We start from the raw sequence: 20107 nt of genomic DNA on the forward strand, positions 1-20107 counted from the left end.
TTCAACAAAAGTCCATAAATTCCGCAAGCTTCCTTTCCATTTAAGGCGATTCAAGATTCGTAAGCTATAGAAAAAATTAATTTTTTTTCCTGGAAAAAATAATTTTGAAAAAAAAAATTTTGAAGACTGATGGTATACCCTAATATTGTTTTCAGTCTGTCTGGGTTGAGGAGGAAGATGCTACGCGGGAAGCTGTTCTCAGTCATGTAATTAAAAATGTAAATCACATTCAAGTATCCCCCAATTTTTTTAGTATTTTCATCTCGCTAGTTTTTACATCGCGTTCTATTTTTAATACTTCATGTATGACATTTATTGGACTATATATAGATGTGTTTATTTTTTAATTTAGGGGAAAAACTTTATCCTCGATTTTAGGGATAAAGAAAATATATAAAAAAAATTTTTTCCCTTAAGTTTTTAAGATCGACAATTTTTTTTTTTAGTTTGCAGTTTCATCTTTGTATCTTCGTTATCGATTTCTTTTTTATATTTTATGAGACAACAAAAAAAAAACTAACAAAATCAGCTACTTTTATTTATAGGGTAGCATTCAATAATCCTTGGTGCATGGATATTAGAAATCGCACATTTTTCTACATTTGCAATTTACGATTTTTAACCATTTTTCTACATACAAATTAGTCCTGAATACTTTGACTAATTATAAATTCTTTTCGATTTTTGATTTCTTTTAATTATTTGAGTTTTCATATTTACTAAATTCCAAATCTATAGAAGAATCTGTCAAATCATTTTGACAAAAATTTGTATTTTCGAAATTTCGACTTACAAAATAATTGTCTAATTTTTAAAAATTAACAACTACCAAAAAAATGTTTTGTTAATTTAATTTATTCTAAAGCAGAATATTCCCTAGTTTTTTTTTAATGAAATTCAATCAGTATATAATTTTCTTTTTATTTCGTTTATTAAACGTAAAAATTGTGCTTCACCAAAACACAGCTTTTTGGGATATTTAAATTTCTTGAAAGAAATTGTTTATTTTTAATTTAAAATGTTATTTTAAATTTTGTTTATTTTTCTATAATTTGTGAATATTTTTTTTGTAGAATTTGAACGATGCCAAGTCAAAAGTTGTATCAAACTCGGCCCTCGACAACAATCACACTGCAGTTGATATGAAAGAAGAATTGACCTTCACCAGTAGTAATGATGATTTAAAAAAAGTGCAAAATGACTATATTTTAAAGAGAATTCCCGTTGGAGCCGAGGCAACAGTTGTACTTGTTGGTGCTGTTGATTTTCTTGATCAACCAACAATAGCCTTTGTCAGATTGGCAGAAGGTGTTTTAATGCCTAATATAACTGAAGTTAATATACCAGTGAGATTTATGTTTACATTATTGGGTCCTCGTAATGCTGATCTTGATTATCATGAAATTGGTCGTTCCATATCAACATTAATGTCAAATACGTCCTTTCATAAAGTTGCTTATAAAGCTAATGAAAGACGAGAATTACTTTCGGCGATCAACGAGTTTTTGGATGATTCCATCGTACTGCCACCCGGAGATTGGGAGAGACAGGCATTATTGCCTTTCGATGAACTTCGAGCGAAAAGTGAAGCAATTAGAAAAAGAAAAGCAAATGCAATCGAAGCAAAAAAACAAAAGACAACAATAAGCGATGTTGCTATTAAAAAAGGTATAAATATTTATTTAAATATGAAAATTGTTAATTTGTTTTAAAAAATTAAATTCTTTTGTATTATTAAAATAATTGAAATTTTTTTTCAGCAATAATGGCTGGAGAGGATGAGAAAAAACCGCCAGATGACGATGATCCTTTAAAAAGAACAAAAAGGCCTTTTGGAGGTCTTATAAATGACATAAAGAGACGTTATCCTCATTATCTGTCTGATTTTACCGATGGTTTGAGTTCATCGTGCATTGCCGCGGCAATTTTTATGTATTTCGCTGCTCTCTGTACAGCCATTACATTTGGAGGTTTAATGAGCAGTAAAACATCAAATATGATTGGAATTTCTGAAACATTAATTTCCTGTTGCTTCACTGGAATTGTTATGGCACTTGTTGCAACTCAACCACTTGTCATTATTGGAACAACTGGACCTCTACTTTTATTTGATCAAAGTCTTTTTGATTTTTGTAAAAGTAATGAACTTGAATTTTTAACAATGCGCGTTTATATTGGAGCATGGATGGGAATTATTGCATTGGCCGTGGCTTGTGTTGAAGGTTCTGTACTCGTGAGACTATTCACTCGTTTTTCAGAGGAAATTTTCACTGGTCTCATTTCAATTATTTATATTGTTGAGGCGTTTAAAAAAATTTATGATTATTTTGTCGCTAATCCTCTATTATTGGATTATTGTTTTAATGAAGGCAACGAAACAATTTCACAGAATATTACATTGTACAATACAATTTATGGAAATGAAACGGGAACTGTGATTCAAAGTGAAGAAAGTTATAATTTTATTCCAAAATATGATAAATTTGAAAAATTGATTAATCAACCGAATACGGCATTGATGTGTACAATATTGTGCCTGGGAACATTTTTAGGAGCTTATTATTTGAGAATTTTTAGAAATAGTCACTATTTAGGAAGAAGTGCAAGAAGAGCTTTTGGAGATTTTGGTGTGCCAATCAGTATTGTTCTTTTTGTATTTATTGATTATATGTCAGGTGTGAAAACTGAAAAATTAATTGTACCTGAAGGATTTACACCAACAAATACCGAACGCAGTTGGATTGTCTCACCAGCGGGTACAGAAAAACCTATTCCACTTTGGATTGCTCTCGCTAGTTGTGTTCCTGCTCTTTTGGTTTATATTCTCGTCTTTATGGAAACACAAATATCAGAGTGAGTTACTTTTTTTTTTTTATTTAGAAAATTATTTTTTTTGTATTTATAAAATTTTTCCCTTCCAGGCTGATAATTGACAAAAAAGAGCGAAAATTGAGAAAAGGTAACGGCTATCACATGGACATTGTGGTGGTGTGTTTATTAAATGTAGGTTGTGGATTTATTGGTGCACCTTGGTGTTCCGCTGCTTCGGTTCGTTCATTGACGCACGTCTCAGCGGTGACAGTGATGTCACGAACCCACGCACCTGGTGATAAACCGTATGTGGTCGAGGTCAAGGAACAAAGAGTCAGTGCACTTCTTGTTGCAATTCTCGTTGGCGTTAGCGTACTAATGTCACCTTTACTTCGTCAAGTTCCAATGGCCGTGTTAATTGGTGTCTTCCTCTATATGGGCATCTCGTCAACAAATGGTGTTCAACTTTTTGATCGAATCAAATTATTCTTTATGCCCGTCAAGCATCATGGCACTGCAAATTATGTAAGACGTGTGCAAACCTATAAAATTCATATATTCACAATGATACAAATTCTTTGCTTGACAACATTGTGGATTGTAAAAAGTACCGACGCAGCATTGGCTCTACCATTTTTCCTCATTCTAATGGTACCACTTCGATCACAAATGATTCACTTTTTCACTGCTACTGAATTACGAGCTCTCGACAGTAAAGCGCCTGCCAATGAAGACGAGCCTGACTTTTATGAGGAAGCTCCCTTACCTGGTTAGATTGTGCCTTACTTCTAATTTTTCGTTATATTTGTAAATACAAAATGGAAAAATGAAGACAACAACTCTCACGCGAATAATCAGAAGAATGGTTTGTTTTGCAATATTTATTTAGATTTGCGATATTGGAATTGAATTTTATTTTGCAGAGATTTAAAATTCAAATCTTATTATTATGACCTAAAAACTTATTTCGCTAAATTTTTTTAACTATCGATTTTTCAAACTTTAATACCTCCTAGAGGATCCAGCGGATATTTGAAAATTATTATTATTATTATTATTATTTTAATCATTTAAAAAAAGAACATTTAACAATTTTCATTAATTATTTTGTTTATAGTTTTAAAAATTATGTGAGAGAAAAATTAAAATCCTCGCTGGATATTCTATCTCAATTTAGATAAATTATAATTAAAAATTAATTCTTTTGAAAAAATCTATTTTTTAGTAATTAAAAAAATTGTCACACGTGAATTAACGATAGTATAGTAACTAGTTAAAGAATTTTTATCAAATTGCGGTAACTAATCTCGTTAATTTTTAATCTAATACTATTTATATACGTGTTGAGCTTAAATCAGAAAATTCTCTTTAAAATTATTCGATCATTGAAAAAATATATTTTTCACAAATTAATTTCTTAATCTTTGTGAAAAATATTTTTAAAAATATTTTTATAATTTAAATTTTCCTTTTTATTTTATCTTAGAAAAAAATGTAGTATTACGGTATTTTTTTTTTTCTTACAAATAATTTCAAAAAATTAACATCCAAATCCTAAATAATTTCGAAAAAACAAATTTTTATTTTTCTAAAATAGATTTTTTATCGTCTTTATTTTAATATACAATCCCTTGTTTTTTTTCAGATATATTTTTTATTGATCCATTTTTTTTAGAAATCATTTATCGAATTAACTTTTTTAAACCTTTAAATATTAGTTGTTTTTCAATGAAAATTTTAACAAAAAAAAAAAAAAAAAAAAAAAAAAAAAAATGCTATATCAAAAGAAAAATGGTGCCAAACTTAGATTAACAAAATAATATGTCAATAGTAGTGAATTACGAACTTTTCTCGGCACTTGAAACTTTTGTCAAAGTTTACATACTTTTTTACATATAATGTAGATTTAATGAAAGATTAGATATTTTTTCGACATTTTTCTGAATTTAACCAGATAAATAGGTTTTAATCCCTTCCACGATTAATTTAATTGTTTAATAGAAATGATTTTTGAGAAAGATCATCGAAATATAAAATAGATAATTTTATTTTTTGAAAAAAAGAAATTATTTTCTTTTCAATGACCTTAGCAAAAATAGTTTTGTTAAACAATTAAGTGATTTTGAATTTGTAAAATCGTGATTCCACCCATACTTTACATATGTACCTTATCAATACTACCTCTGTAAGACCAGAGCATTATGATTAAAAATAAACAGTTTGTATAGATGGTGTGCTCAAATTTTGTGGCGTTAAACGTGAAATCAAACAAAAAATGAAAATCAGAAGGATCACTTTTTTTAATGTCTGGTGCGAGTAGAAAATGTAATTTTCGAACTTAATACTAGAAAATTTCTGTACTTATCTTGTACTTTAAAAGTTGAAGAAAAATATTTGTCAGCTTGACATTTTTATTGATATTTATGCAACACATTTGTTTTTTAACATTAAATTATTAAAAAAAAGGTATTTTTTAATATTAAAATTTTCTCTCTAAAAAAAAATAATTGATTTACATGACAATAGAATTTTGTTGCAAAAATATGAAGAAAAAAATGTCAAGTTAAAAAGAAAATATTTTCTTAGGCGAAACTTTACCGGGACTAATAGAACGCACGTGATACTTTAATACGCGGCAATACTTAGAAAATTGTAACAATATATATATATACTATATATATATTGTACTTTCATAATTTAGTACTTTTTATCGAAATGCGCTCAGGTGATGTGTGTCCATGGGAATGTGCATTTTTTTTTTTTTCGCATATACCTATGTATATATCGGAAGCACATTGATGTTCAGAAGTCAACGGAATTGGAGTAGAGTTCAAAGTTGAATTTATTTTTATTTTGCAAATAAAGCAAAAAACTTAGAACTCAACTCAATGTAACTTTATAGCAGTAAAATACTCAGAAAGTAGCGATTATTAAATTTTAACAAAAAAAAGAAAATTTTTATCCATTATTAAATTTAGAAACATTGCATTTTTAAATATTTCAATTCATAATGTAAATTAATGAAATTATTTTCAAAATTTACTAAATATAATTTTCAAAAATAATTTACGTAAATTTCTATACCAAAAAGTTAATCTAAATTTTGAAAATTAATAAAAAAAAATTGTTTATATTTAATAATTTTCTTATATAATAAAAATAAATTCTTTTTTCTTTTGACAAACTCTACCTCTTACTTTTTGGTAAATAAAATCGCGAGTTTACTATTTAAAAGAAAAGACCAAGTGATAACTGATTTTAATCTTGTATTGCTACTGAATGTAAGAAACAGAAAAAAAGAAATATATATATATAATAAACTAATTTTATATTGTAAAGAGACTTGATTATACAAAAGAAAGAAGATATATTCTATTTTAAAATTCAAGAGTATTTTACTAATTAAATTGTTATGAAAAAAAAAGAAATCAATTTTAATGTTAATATTTTAAATATATTATAAATAAACCGTACAATTGTAACCGGTGCAAGAAAAAATGCAGAATAAGTTATAAAATATTGGTAAAGAGTTCTAAATCCTAAATAATTGTGATAGAAGTATAATTGAGACTTATCTGTTTTATTCTAATAGATCTGAATATATTAGTTACGGCTCTACAATGTCTATGACACACAATTAATTAAGAAATTTTAATTGAAACAAAAATCATTTATTATTATAGAATCCACAGTTATTGAAATCGTGAAATATAAATATATATATATATAGATTCCTCATATTAAGAGACTATGACGATTATTGTTACGAGATGATAGAACTATTGTACATAATCTAGTTAATTCACAGTATTAAAAATAATAAATATTAAGAGCCTCTTAGAAAAATCGTTTACGCTTTAGGATTATTAGAGAGCAAAGAAATAAACATATATTTTAATTGCCAATCGTATTTTCATTTCCCATACGTAATTTTTTTTTTAATTTTAATATTTTAAAAAAATTGAAATAATTAAAAAAAATTTAATATAAAACATAATTTATTATTTTAAAAATTCACATGACATTATTTTTCTAATGTAATTAAAAATTTTATTATTTCCATTAGCGAAAATTCCAGTTGCGGTAAAATGAAAAATAAAAAGAAGCTGAAGAACTAAATATTTTGATTTGTGAAATGGAAAATAATAAACAATATATTTGAATTAGTCTTGTAGTGACAATTATGCCACTCGCACGTTTCAAAGTGCTTTTCAATTTTGACAATAAATCGTTTTACACTTTCAAGAAAATTCTCAATGGATGTTATTATTTTTATTATAAAAGACAAAAAAAATGGCATCTCCTCGAGCTTTAACTTCAGGTATAAAACGATTGTCGCCATCGTCAAGAACTATTAACACTCTCAAGTAAGTGTCTTTCTTTTTAAATATTAAAATAATTCTTCAATATTAATTAAATTTATAAATAATTATATTAAACACAAATATATGAAAAAAAATTATGTAAAAATGAAAAAAATATATATGTAGATTATCTCCAGTTTCCTCGCCAGTGAGACGAAATCTTCTAAATGAACCCGAATGGAATAAAGAAAAATTTCTCTCACCATTCAAAGTCGATACTCCAAATAGAAAAATATTAATAAACGAAGGTCTTCAAAATCAACATCCAATTATTTTAGGTACCGGAGGTTTTGGAAAAGTTTACAAAGCATCGTATAAGGGTAATTTTTTGTATTTTATTTTTCGAATAAAGTTTGAAAAATTTTTAATTATTAATTAATAATAGGAGATAAGGTGGCTGTAAAATTAATCGATCGTAATAAACATGGAGATTCAATTATTAAAGCAGAAAAACATGCAGCATCATTGATGCATATAAATATTGTAAAAGTGTTTGCAATCGAGGAAGGTGATATTCTCTCTGTAATAACAATGGAATTATGCATGAATTCACTACAGGAAAAACTTGAAAAAACATCTCTTATTCCTGAGGAGAGAATTTTTATTTGGAAAGGAATTGCCAGTGCTCTTAGATTTTGTCATAATTCTGGTATTGTTCATGGTGATGTTAAACCAAAAAATATTCTTCTTGGCATTGATGGACAAGCAAAACTCGCAGATTTTGGAAGTTCTGTTCTTATTAATGAATCATGTGTAGAATATACTTTTCATGTGCGTTTCATATAATTAATAATTAAAATTACATTAAAAAAATTCTATTTCGCGTTAAAAAAATAAATGTAATTTATTTTAATTCCTTATTTCTAGGGAACTCCAGGATATACAGCACCCGAAGTAGTACGAGGAGAAATTCCAACCCCATCATCAGATATTTATTCCTTAGGAATTGTTGCTTGGCAAATGCTTTCAAGAAAATCACCATTTCAAGGACTTCATACACATACAATTTTATATCTTACTGGCTGTGGAGCGAGACCGCTTAGCGGAAAATATGACGATGGTTTCAATGGAAAATACAAAGAATTGTATGTTGAAATGTGGTCAGAAAACAAGAGACGTAGACCTGCTTTAATTGTGATAATCACCGAATTAAATAAGTTAATACAGGATAATTATTCATTTACAAATTAAAGGTCAAATTATTTCGCTAATATTTAATAATATTTTTAAAAAAGTATTTATTAAGAAATGAAAATAATTAAGTCTTTTTTTTTTTTTTTTGTTTACAAATAAGAAAAGAATTTCTACGTATCTGGCATTTCTCCACCAGGAACGAGCTAGAAAAAAAAGAAATGAAAAATTTTTATGGTAAAACTTTTTTTTTTTTTTACAATTTTAAAGTGGAAATTTTTATTTTGAATAATTACCATCGTAATATTGTTTCCATTAAGGAGAATTTGGTCCAATTTTGTAACTCTACGTCCCTCCGGTGTTGCTTCACTTTCGGTAACATCCTCGAGAAGCATATTTACAAAATCGTCGAAACCCTGAAGAGTTCCAACAATTTCTTTATCATTTTTCATAATGATATGTATCCGGGAACCAATACATTTGTCTACCAATTCTGCAAATTATAAATAAATAAACAGGTAAATTTATTAAATTTATAATTTATTTATTCTTATCAAGAGTTTAAAATTAGATTCAAAAATAATACTCTATTAATAAAATTCGTATTTCAAAAAACATTTTCTTTTGAATAAATTAGTTAAGTTTTTATCGGAAAATACACAAAAATTTTAGTAAATAACTAATATTAAACTAATTAATTTGAAATGTAATAAAAAAGAATTCTAATTTACAATTTAACAAGTAATTTCGATAAAATAATATGGAAAAAATTGAACATTTTTGAAAATTTTAAGGTTATGTTTGACAGTAAACAAAAATGTTTTAAGTACGTTTTAATTATTAATTATAACAAATTTAAATAAAATTAATGTTCGTTAAAGTACACATTGACAAAAATTTGTATAATAAAAAACAATTATAAATTTAATAATTGTTTACAAAAAAAATAGTATTTTTTCTGTTTTCTTACCCAAAGGAAGCAAAGTAGATTGATTTGTAGTCATTGTACTTGTCATTTTTGCAGCTAATAATTTTCTCTTTGAATTCAAGAATTATAAACAAGCTTTAATTAATGCCACTTAACTTTTAAATATAAATAAAAAACGTGGGGTTAAACAATTGTCAGGGTTGTCATTTTTATCAAAAAAATTTCATTTTTCTCACCAGGGGCGCTACTATAAAAATAAAATTATTATAATTATCTTTCTTTTCCGCTGTTTTTTTTCTATTTTCAAATTATCTTGCACGCACAGAAAAAAAGTACCATTGTTTGTAAAAATTATTCAAATTAAAGATAATTAAGAAATTAGTGACCAACTAAGCTTATTGTTTTAATTTTTTTTTTTTTTTTCACTTTAAATTTCGTGTACAAAAAAATCAACCAATCATGAGACAGTGATTTGCGCATGTGTACATTTATCTAACCTAACCTTAACAACTAGTTGAGAAAATTTTTCAAAACTTTCCTCATTCTTAGAATTATTTCTTGGAAAATATTGCAATTTTACCATGTAATTTTGAAATTTTACACAAAAATAAGGGAATATTTCTGGAAACTATTGAAATATTACAGGGTAATATTTGTTATATTTCATGGCTGGAAGTGAATTTACAAGTGCAGCAAAACGGTGCAGAATGCGAAGAATGGCGAAGAACATGGACGATAGCGACTTTCTCGCTTTATAACGCGTAATTTTGTGCTCGACAATATGAGCCGTGACGAAACAAGTGCTGTGTACCTGCAGTGGAAGCAGGACAATTTCAAATTCTCGGAGACGAGTACGCTCAGGTAAGAGAGAAACAGTTTTTCTTTTCCTATAACTTTCGTAATATTTGTTGTTCGTTGGGGGTGGATTTGACAATCGGCTTCTCGCGTCTATTTATAAGCCCCCTCCTCGAACCGGTCAACAATGCCCACGACTCCGGAACGTAGAGAGTGGTTCTCCAATGTCCAGAGGACGATTCGTGAGTCGCTTTCGAGTGTGTAGACGAGTTTTTTTTTAAAAAAGAAAAAGAAATTTAGACATTGTTGGCATGTACACGCTCGTCAGTCATTTATACTTAGACAGAAAAATTGATTTGTTTCAAAATGTTGCTTGTTCTCAATTATTGTGTCACGCGCGCTATTTAGTCATAAAATATTTCCTCTATTTTACAATTTCACTTAATATTTGCTAATTGTATATTTTTCAACCTTGATTTTCTTTGCAATTCTGACATTTTACGCAATGTCAAAGTACCGTTTTTCCCACGGTTAGAGGAAATATATTTTCGTGGGAATTTTCACTTTTACAAACTAGTGTCTTCATGTTTTAATGCATTTCTGTGTCAGGGTTGATTAGTTTTTACACTGAATTTTTAAGAATTTTATTCTATTTTACGTATTGGCGTCCTTTCGTCATCAGGTCAAAATATAAATGATGTATCATTGCTGTCATTCATTTTTCTTTCGATTAAGTATTAAGTAATATGTGCAAAAAAAAAACTAGACACCTTTTTGACATTTTACATAATATATTTCTTCTACTTAAATAAGTGTTACTAACACTTTTTTTAAAAATTTTTTTCTTATTGATAAATATTTCAGTTATATCATTGAAATGGTAAAAAATTAGAAAGCATTTCAAATAGATTTTATTTTTCGTATATTTCTATAATTTTCACATAGATAAACAAAATTCTTTTTAGATTTAAAATAATTGAGAAAAAAAAATGTTGCATGATTTTAATAATACCTTTGTTTACAATTTGTTGTTTTTTAAAATAAATTAGTGTATATGTACTATTCTTTTGATTTGATTGTAGCGATATCGGGCAAAGCATGCATTTATACACTGAAAGATTCATGAATACCATTGTAATTCGCTGATAGAATTTCCCGATATTCAATATTTAAAGATACTTTGATATGACAGCAAGTCAAGATTTTTATATTGGATTTGGATGTAATCTTATTTCCTCTTTAATATAATTCAATATGGAATTTTCTGCATCTTTATTATTGAAATTGATTTAAAAATTGATACCCTTTATATATTCGAAGCATTCAATTGAATGCGATTTTTTTATAAAGAAAACTTTTTTTTGTTTCTTTACAATTAAAATCTTATTTTACAATAGTAGATTTTAAATTAGGTTTACTAATTTGTTTTTTTGTTAATTAAAATCTTTTTTTAATATTAATTTTTGTATTTTTTTGTAATTAATAATTATATTTAATCATAATTATATTTGTGATTAATTAATGAAAATGAATTTTGTACCGTGATGATAAATGAAATAATTATTTCAGATTAGAATAAGTACAGACTATAATCAAAAAAAAAAATGGATGGTACAAGGGCCGCCGAGGTTCTTCCTCTTCTTCAAGAACGCCTTGCTATACTTCCTGGAAGTCGAGATCGTCGAGGAGGTCCTGTTTTGGTGTTTCCAACAACACCAAGACGTGAACGTGCAAAACCTGAGGACTATCGACGTCTTTTACAGTATCTTCTAACCATTCCAAACGATGAAACAAGAGGATTACGTTTTACAGTCGTAGTGGATATGCGAGGTGCTACTTGGGATTCTGTGAAACCAATTCTCAAGGTTTGTATATTTCTCTATTTTTCCTATCTAACCAAATGAGAATTTTAATTTCCTCTTTTTTTTTTTTAATACTATTTTATTTTCTTAAACTTTTATTTGATATTTTTATAAAATAGAAGTTTAAAAAAAAAATTGTATTTATAATTTAATCGTTCAAATTTAATTAATTTGAAATAGAATTATATTGAAATATTAAAAAGTATCTTATGGTATATTTAAATGCTTCTTAAAATACTTAAAATTATCTTGAAGTGTGTTTTGAAATTTTAAAACTCTTGAAATGTTCTGAACTATATTTCGAAAGTGGATGAATATTCTAGATTCTAAAAGTGTTCTTATATTATCTTGAAACATTGTTGTAAAATATTTTTAAATATTTTTTTAAAGCAACAAATATTAAAAAATTTAAATCATATTAAATATCTTTCATTGAAATATAAAGTAATTGAAATATTTTTAATTATTTGATTATACAATATTTGATATTATTCAAATTTTTTTATACATAAATAAGATAACTAATTAATTTTTTAAAATAACATTTACAAGTATTTATAGTATTTCAATTTAATTTTCTAAATTATTATAGTGCGATTTTTTAAAATTAAATTTTACCAAATTGAAAATAAAAAATACCAAATAAAATTTTGTTTATGCCAAAAAAATGAAATTCTTTTTTAACATGAAAGACACGATTTTATCTTGGATTTAAGACGTGACTTGTTTCAAGTGCAAGTCGTTTAGTAAATAATTCAAGTATTCACTGATTTAGGTATTACACGAACACTTTCATCGATCGGTCCACGTTGCATTTATCATCAAGCCAGAAAATTTCTGGCAGAAGCAGAGGACTTCGCTGGCCAAACAGAAGAAGTACAACTTTGAGGTAAAATAGAGCAATCAATAGATGTGTTAGGGGATGAGGAGAAGGGACAAGGGGGGTTGAATGCAAAGACTTGTTAGAGTAATAGTGCACGTCTACTGAATAGCCTCTCTGGCCTACTTTGACATCAAGTCTGTATGGCTTATTGCATCCATTGGAGCACAAAATGCAAGCCTAACCCATTGTACTGGAGATGTTAAAGCTTCAAGTTTGTGTGGTAGCCGCTTTTACCTGTGATCATTAGTAACCGCTAGTTGTCACAAAAGATGACCTTTAACTATCAATAATCCTTTATTGAAGTCCATATTCACTTGACGTATTGCCTTTCCTCTCTTAAGCCAGACTGCACAGACTCGATGAATTTTTCATCCATTTCCTCTATTCTTGTTAAACAATTTTTATTGTCAAAGCAAATAGGAAATCCAACTTGTTAAAGCTTCACTCAAATTCATTATTTTAAAAAAGCGCACTTTATAAATTTTTAATTTTAAATCTTTGAGAATCAAAATACAGGAAAAAAATTGAAAATATTTCGGTTCTCTTAGAATATCTCTTCTAGATATCAAAAAAATTAAAATATTCCAAAATTACTTAGAAATTTTCATAGTAGAAAGAAAATTATAAAAAATTATTTGAGTTTGTATTTAAAAATTGTTTATAGAAATTAAAATTATAAATTAATTTTTTAATTTAATATCCTGAACAGAAAAATTAGTTCTAAAAAAGGTAAATAACTTTAATTAAAAAACTCGATACTTTTTTATTTTTAGATAATATTTTTTTAAAATTACAAACAATAGCAAAAATTTAAAAAAGGGAATAATAAAATTCAAAAAACTATCTATTAAAAATCGAAATAAAAATAATAAAATCACATTAGATATTCCTTTTTTTGTAAATATCAAAATTCAAACTATTAAGTTTTTAAACAACTTAAATTGAAATTCTTACTAAAAGTCGGAAATCTAAAAAGAAAATAAAAAGTCAATATTTTACAATTTTTTCAACCTACTTTTTAGAAGTAAGCATTATCATAAAACGGAATAATAAAATATCGAAATAAAAAAAAATTCTTCACCAGAAATAGTCAAAATTTATTGTAAACTACTTTGAGAAAAAAAAAATTCACATTTTCTTCCATAATTCCAAATTTATTCCATAAAACATTCTGTCCGTTTTTAATTGATTTGAAAAAAAGTTTTAGATTTAAAAAAAAAAAATTGATAATATAATTAGGATTGCCACATGTCAGGGAGAAATAAAACTTTAAACAAAAGAATATTTTTTTTACTGAATAAGACAAAATTTCGTCTGAAAATTAGGGAAAAAATTAATTTTTTTGTGGCAATCCTGATAATATTTTAAATTCTTAGCAGAGTATTTCTAATTTTATTCTTAAATAATATTTTACTATAAATATAAATATTTCTAATTAATAATAATAATTATATTTTATTCTAAATTAATATTTTAATGTAAAATAATATAAATATTTTTGTTTTTCAGATTAATACAATTAGTTTAGAGGCATTAGCCAAAGTAATAGATCCCTCTCAACTCACTGCGGATTTAGATGGTTCCTTACAATATGATCACGCTCAGTGGATAGACACTAGACTTGCCGTAGAAGATTTTACATGGCAGGCTGCTGATCTTTTAGATAGATTAGATGATTTACAAGAAGATCTCAGCCGTAATGATTTTGCCGATGATGTCGGTGGTGCAAAGCATGGTATCGATCTACACAACGAGATGAAGAAAAAAATAATGAAAGTTCCAGTTGAAGAGGTGGAAGTCGTTGGACAAAGATTATTACAACGATTTAATAATGGTTAAACTTTTTCTTTATATTTAAAATACTTTAAATTAATCTGATATTATTTTTTACATAATCTAAAATAAAAATGACTTTTGCATTTGAAAGAAATTTAATGACTTTTAGGTGTAACGGGAAACGGTGGCGAAGGCGGAAGCATAGAATCAGGAGCCACAGGTGGTTCTGATTCGGATGGTCGAGCCTTAGCATCAATGGTGATTCAACATCTAAATTCGGTGCACGCGGCGCAGCAACACCTCTTGAAATTGTGGCACATTAAAAAAATAAAATTGGATCAGTGCTTTCAACTTCGTTTATTTGAACAGGACTGTGAAAAAATGTTTGATTGGATTTGCCACAATAGAGAGAGTTTTCTTGGCAATTACGTTGAAATTGGTAGATCTTATCAGCTTGCTAAAAATCTCCAAGAAGAACATAAACATTTTACCATGAGTTCAATGAATGTCTATGTCAATATCAATAAAATCTTGACAATGGCCGGTAGACTTTTAGAGACTCAGCATTATGCTGCTGGTCACGTACGTGCCGTCGCTGGTAGATTGGATCGTGCATGGAAAGAATTTGCCGCTGGACTCGATGAAAGAACTGCCGTTCTTGGATTGAGTGTTGTTTTTCATCACAAGGCAGAACAGTACGTTGACAGTGTCACCGGTTGGAGTAAAGCATGTGACACTCCAAATTTGCCAAATGAAATACCAGTTCTTGAATCTCATATTCGACAGCATCAGACTCTCTATGAGGCAATGTGTCAAGCTTACACTGAGGTGAGTAATTTTTCAAATTTCTATTTATATTAGAAATTTTTCTCTATTTCAAAACAAAAATTAGTATTGCCACAAATCAGAGAAATTAGGAAAAAAAAAGTGTTTTCGTTAAATATCAAAGAACTAAATTTGTTAATAAAAATCCAGTTTTTTTATTGAAATAGTTTTCTTCTCACTTTAATCTTAGCCAATCTCAGCTTTTGTCACATAGAAGTGTTTCGAGCTTTCATTGTAAAGCAGAGAGGATATTGGATACTGTTCAAATCATTATGGCGAGGGATAGACGTTTTTTTTAAAACTGCTTTAATTTCTTTTTCAAACAAAACAAAAAAAATGTTTTTATTACAAGAAATGTATTGTTAGCAAAAAAATATGCCTTTTAATAGGTCTACAATGCCTACCAAGCACTTTTGAGTGGACTGGGTTCAATGCTACAAGTATGTCATAGCGCAAGCACAGTCGGTCTTGCAGGCTCCGATGTCTTTCACGATGATTATGTACGAGAACAATTTTTATAATAGATTTTTTTTTAGCTGATGGATTCTTAACGCTAACTTGGTGTCTGGGCTACTGGAATTACTATCACTCTGCTACTGGGCAAGATAACTCACTCTAAAAAAAAATAATTTTTCTTTAGAGTTATGGGGGAATAAACGCTAACGTTTACTACATCTTAATCATTATTAATTAATTATTAATATCTATTTTCATCTAATGGTGCAGTTCAACCAGTGTAATAACAAATCGCTTGATTGTATTGTTAAGGCGATGGTGTAGGCCTCATTGTATAATGTGAAAAAAAAAAAATTAATCAATCATATGCATCTGGGTGGAATTGTTTAGGTTCATAGCACCAGTAAGAAGCTTCTTTACCAACTGGATCATCTTGTTCAAGTCTGTAATCAACCTCAGGGGATTGACCATGCTACAAGAAAACATGTACGTCTATCCATTTCTGCATGAAAATTTAGTTGTTTCACTAATTTAGTTCTTTCGCATGTTCCTTTCATCTGCACTAATTAATCTTTTCTAATAAGAAAAAAAACAATTTCCATTGAAATTACAAAATATTTTAGTTAATTTATAAATAACATTTACTGTAGATGGTTTACACTAGAAAGAGTGAAATTAAGTTTTAAAATCAAAAGAATAATTGAAAAGAAAAAATTATTTAAGGGCAAAAAGTAAAATTGTTTATTTGTAAAATTAAAAAAACTTTTCAATTTGAATTTTTTTAATAGAAACTCTTTATAATAAAAATGTTTTTATATTTCTAAATTAAAAAAAAAATAATTTTCAAATAATGTTTTTTGCCCTTTAAAATAATTGGTACAAATTTTCTGTATTTTTACCTGTGATTAATATTTTCCAGAGAATAGAATCTTAATAGGGTATCACTTATTTTATTGCACAGTATGCACATTAGTAAGTAAAATTATTTTTATAAAATAATGGTGTTACCATTTTATTTGGAATGTAGTGCATGGAGTTGTCTGGATTTGTTTTTTTTTTTTTTATTATAAAATGTGAATAAAGTTCAAATTATTCTAATGCTCCTTGATATTGAAATTTTGAATAGAATCAGGATGGTCATGGAATGGATGGCCGAGGTGGAATGAGTGGAAATCCCGCTGCCGATTACAGTGAGGGAGCATCTCACGTTCTTGCCGTGATTCATCAAATCTTGGGTCATCACCGAGCACTTGAGGCTCGTTGGCATGCTCGCAAAATAAAACTTCATCAACGTCTTGCTTTAAGGCAAGATTCTACTAAGTAATCTCGTAGCTGGTCACGTCTATTTGAAATCATCACGAAAATTTTCCATAATGCAATTAGTATTCTTTTTTTTTATTCCGGCACCGCTTATTTTTATCATTTATTTGCTTTTTAATTTTGGTACTCATTTCACTTTTTTCATCCAATTTTGCATACTTTTTTTTACACTTTCACTTTCTATTTCACCTATTTTCGATTTATCACTATTTTTCCAAAAAAATAACACTAAAACTTAAATTTAATATTTCTAAAAGTAATTTACATTTTTTTATTGTGTATTCAATTTCCAAGTTTATCCAATTTTCCATATGTCCAAATATTTGAATCTAATATTCAATTGCTTTCTTTTTATAGTTCGTATATTGAATAAATAAATATACAATGCTTTCAAAATGTGAATAAGAAAAGTCAAAATATTTTTAGTGAAAAATGATACCGAATTAAATATTTTTATATCTAATTATTATTTTTTTTTATTGCATTAGTTAACGACTAATTGCAACAAAATTTTAAATCCAATTGCATCGTAAAAATTTTTGAGATGATTTTACATGGACTTTGACATTTCTTATTTCACTGAAATTTTTTTCAAAATAATAATCTTGTTAATTAATTATTTAATAGACTTTTTCAAGAAGACGTTAAACAAGTTTTGGACTGGTTAACAAATCATGGTGAAGTTTTCATTAGAAAAAATACAGGTGTTGGACGAAATCTTCAAAAAGCAAGAGTTTATCAAAAGAGCCATGAACACTTTGAAAATGTTGCTCAGGTAAATTTTTGATTCTTTAGAAATTCGTATTGACATACAAATTATTATAAATTATTTTATTTTATATATTATTATTTAATTGGACCTTTTTCTTTGCAGAATACTTATACGAATGCGACGAAATTGTTAACTGCCGCTGAGGAACTTGCACATACTGGAGAATGTGCTCCGGATGAAATTTATGCAGTTGCTCAAGAACTTGAAGATCACGTCAGTAGTTTTGCAGCAAGAGTTGAACAACGACGAAGAAGATTAGATTTAGCTGTTGTATTTTATACGCATGAGAAAGAGGTATGTAAAGAATATTATTTTTCAAATTTATTTAATATAATTGATATTTTTAAAAAACAAATGTAGCTCGCTGGTTGGGTTGACGAATTGCGACAAGAATTACAACAGGATGAAGTTGCTGAAAGTTTGGATACTGCTGAGAGATTATTGGATCAGTGTGCGCAGCATAGAGCCTCGTGTCTTGAAGCTTGTACTTCAACAATAGCTCAGGGTGAAGCACTCCTTCAGGAGTTACGCGATTCAAATGAAGCACCTGATACAACAGGCTCTGTAACTGCTGTGGAGACTGCATTGGATAGACTTTCAGGATTACGTCAAGAATTGGAGGAATTGTGGGCAACGAAAAAATTGAGATTAGATCTTTGTCTTCGTCTTCGGGTGTTTGAGAGGGACGCATTGGAAGCGAGTGGTCAACTCGAGATGTGGACTCAGGAACTTCATGGACCACCAAGGGAGGGTTCACCGGAGCAATTGTTGCGTGTTCATAATGATGGAGTGGCACATATGCAAAATACAGCGTTTCAAGTGTTACAACAGGGACAGGAACTAGCTCAGGTGTTGGATCAAGCGGGTGTTTGCATCATGGCCGATGGACAGCATACAGCTGCGGCGAGGGTTCAAGTTCTTCTCGAATTTCTCAATGAACGTGAAATGGATGCCGAGGATCTTGCTGAAATGCGGCGTGTTCGATTGGAACAAACTGCTCAATTGGTGCAATTACAAGCGGACGCTTTGCATGTTGCCAATTGGATTCGAAATGGCGAGGCAATGCTTCTTGCTTCTTTGAGAGTACCGGAAAATCTTCAAGATGCAGAACAACTCAGACTCGAGCACGAACAATTTCAAGTGGCTATTGAGAAAACTCACACCTCTGCTGTTCAGGTCCGTATTAATTTTATTTTTTTTCACTTAATTGCTTTTTGATTTTCTTTTAAGTCGAAAATTTTTTATCCACCTCGAAATGATTTTAAAAAAATGTATTATTACCTAGGTGAAGCACAGGGCGGATGCCTTACTCAGCGCAAATCATTACGATCCAAAAAGTATTCGAGAAGTTGCCGAAGACGTGACTAAAAGATGGCAACAGCTCGTTACTTGCGCAGAGGAAAGACATAAACTTGTCGCAGCGAGTATAAGTTTTTATAAAACAACAGAACAGGTGCGATCTGTATTAGATAGTTTGGAAAGGGAATATAGAAGAGACGAGGATTGGTGTTCTGGCGGTGAGAAAAGTGTTCAAGTAACCACATTTGTTACAAAACATCAAGAGCAAAAAGAAGGATTCTTGAAAGCTTGCACTTTACTTCGTCGCAATGCTGAAACTTTTCTTAAGTACACAAATCGAAGTCTTCAACTATATAGTTATCAAGCGACTGGTTCTGAGAGCAAAGTTAAAAGTACGTATTTTTCTAAATTAAGAATTAGTTATTATATTTAGTGAATTAGTTTTCAAAATTAGTAAAAAATATTTAAAAATTAAAAAAATTTTCTTAATATATTTATTTGTTTGATAAAATTGTTATGCGATGAAAGAAAATTGTACAATTTTTTTTTTTTGTTTTGTTTATTAAATTGACGACCTGTTGACATAAACGTGTCACTGAATTTCAGGTATTCTGGAAGAATTGCTGAGTAAAGAGAATAAAGTTCTTGAATATTGGACGCAAAGGAAAAAGCGCTTGGACCAATGCCATCAGTACGTGCTTTTGGAGCAAAGCGTGAAGCAAACTCTTGAATGGATCAGGGATAAGGGAGAAGTCTATCTTGCATCGCACTCCAATGTTGGCAAAAATCGTGTCGAGAATGAACAGCTACTTCACGAGCACAACAAATTCAAAGGGGAAGTTAAGGTAGAATATTTCATTTTTAAATTAGCACTCAGTGATCTTT

The 20107-nt window shown here is 28.4% G+C and overlaps 4 protein-coding genes across 18 annotated transcripts in view; 3 read left to right on the forward strand and 1 right to left on the reverse strand.

The window, feature by feature from the left end:
* LOC127282830 (band 3 anion transport protein) overlaps positions 1–6716 on the forward strand; it is a 30266-nt gene extending 23550 nt beyond the window's left edge. For 6 of the 8 annotated variants that reach the window (XM_051307351.1, XM_051307353.1, XM_051307349.1 and 3 more), the window contains 4 exons: positions 156–218; positions 1074–1668; positions 1761–2853; positions 2922–6716. In XM_051307351.1, coding sequence (XP_051163308.1) covers positions 156–218; positions 1074–1668; positions 1761–2853; positions 2922–3585 — 2415 coding nt within the window. In that variant the 3' untranslated portion in view covers positions 3586–6716. The remainder of the gene's footprint in view (positions 1–155; positions 219–1073; positions 1669–1760; positions 2854–2921) is intronic. The other 2 variants (XM_051307350.1, XM_051307355.1) reach the window with 2 other exon arrangements.
* A 194-nt stretch (positions 6717–6910) lies between these two features.
* On the forward strand, positions 6911–8456 carry LOC127282835 (serine/threonine-protein kinase mos). Its single transcript, XM_051307363.1, has 4 exons — positions 6911–7178; positions 7302–7495; positions 7561–7946; positions 8043–8456. The coding sequence occupies exons 1-4, from the start codon at positions 7105–7107 to the stop codon at positions 8364–8366; spliced, it is 978 nt and encodes a 325-aa protein (XP_051163320.1). The 5' UTR covers positions 6911–7104; the 3' UTR covers positions 8367–8456.
* LOC127282840 (U6 snRNA-associated Sm-like protein LSm5) lies at positions 8397–9467 on the reverse strand. Its single transcript, XM_051307374.1, has 3 exons — positions 9277–9467; positions 8603–8799; positions 8397–8512 (listed from the first exon to the last, which is right to left on the reverse strand). The coding sequence occupies exons 1-3, from the start codon at positions 9320–9322 to the stop codon at positions 8480–8482; spliced, it is 276 nt and encodes a 91-aa protein (XP_051163331.1). The 5' UTR covers positions 9323–9467; the 3' UTR covers positions 8397–8479.
* Positions 9468–9894: 427 nt separating this feature from the next.
* The window catches only part of LOC127282914 (triple functional domain protein), a 44660-nt gene continuing 34447 nt past the window's right edge, over positions 9895–20107 (forward strand). For 2 of the 8 annotated variants that reach the window (XM_051307495.1, XM_051307497.1), the window contains exons 1-13: positions 9896–10095; positions 11599–11894; positions 12667–12780; positions 14284–14608; positions 14720–15378; positions 15765–15875; positions 16222–16317; positions 16958–17151; positions 17779–17926; positions 18026–18217; positions 18284–19099; positions 19209–19614; positions 19829–20067. In XM_051307495.1, coding sequence (XP_051163452.1) covers positions 11634–11894; positions 12667–12780; positions 14284–14608; positions 14720–15378; positions 15765–15875; positions 16222–16317; positions 16958–17151; positions 17779–17926; positions 18026–18217; positions 18284–19099; positions 19209–19614; positions 19829–20067 — 3561 coding nt within the window. In that variant the 5' untranslated portion in view covers positions 9896–10095; positions 11599–11633. Of the gene's footprint in view, positions 10096–11598; positions 11895–12666; positions 12781–14283; positions 14609–14719; positions 15379–15764; positions 15876–16221; positions 16318–16957; positions 17152–17778; positions 17927–18025; positions 18218–18283; positions 19100–19208; positions 19615–19828; positions 20068–20107 lie in introns of all 8 variants that reach the window. The other 6 variants (XM_051307503.1, XM_051307496.1, XM_051307498.1 and 3 more) reach the window with 6 other exon arrangements.

Source organism: Leptopilina boulardi, unplaced genomic scaffold (genome assembly GCF_019393585.1).
Source record: "Leptopilina boulardi isolate dan_hultmark-lab unplaced genomic scaffold, ZJU_Lbou_2.1 LbouV2_302, whole genome shotgun sequence".
In the NCBI taxonomy this organism is placed as follows: domain Eukaryota; kingdom Metazoa; phylum Arthropoda; class Insecta; order Hymenoptera; family Figitidae; genus Leptopilina; species Leptopilina boulardi.

Excerpts from the sequence above, each read along its gene's own strand:
- LOC127282835 (XM_051307363.1), top strand. The coding sequence starts at position 7,105 with ATGGCATCTCCTCGAGCTTTAACTTCAGGTATAAAACGATTGTCGCCA. Across the intron at positions 7,496-7,560 it reads TTACAAAGCATCGTATAAGG|GAGATAAGGTGGCTGTAAAA; the intron begins GTAATTTTTTGT and ends AATTAATAATAG. Across the intron at positions 7,947-8,042 it reads GTGTAGAATATACTTTTCAT|GGAACTCCAGGATATACAGC; the intron begins GTGCGTTTCATA and ends CCTTATTTCTAG.
- LOC127282840 (XM_051307374.1), bottom strand. The coding sequence starts at position 9,322 with ATGACAAGTACAATGACTACAAATCAATCTACTTTGCTTCCTTTGG. Across the intron at positions 8,800-9,276 it reads ATCTACTTTGCTTCCTTTGG|AATTGGTAGACAAATGTATT; the intron begins GTAAGAAAACAG and ends TATAATTTGCAG. Across the intron at positions 8,513-8,602 it reads ATGGAAACAATATTACGATG|CTCGTTCCTGGTGGAGAAAT; the intron begins GTAATTATTCAA and ends TTTTTTTTCTAG.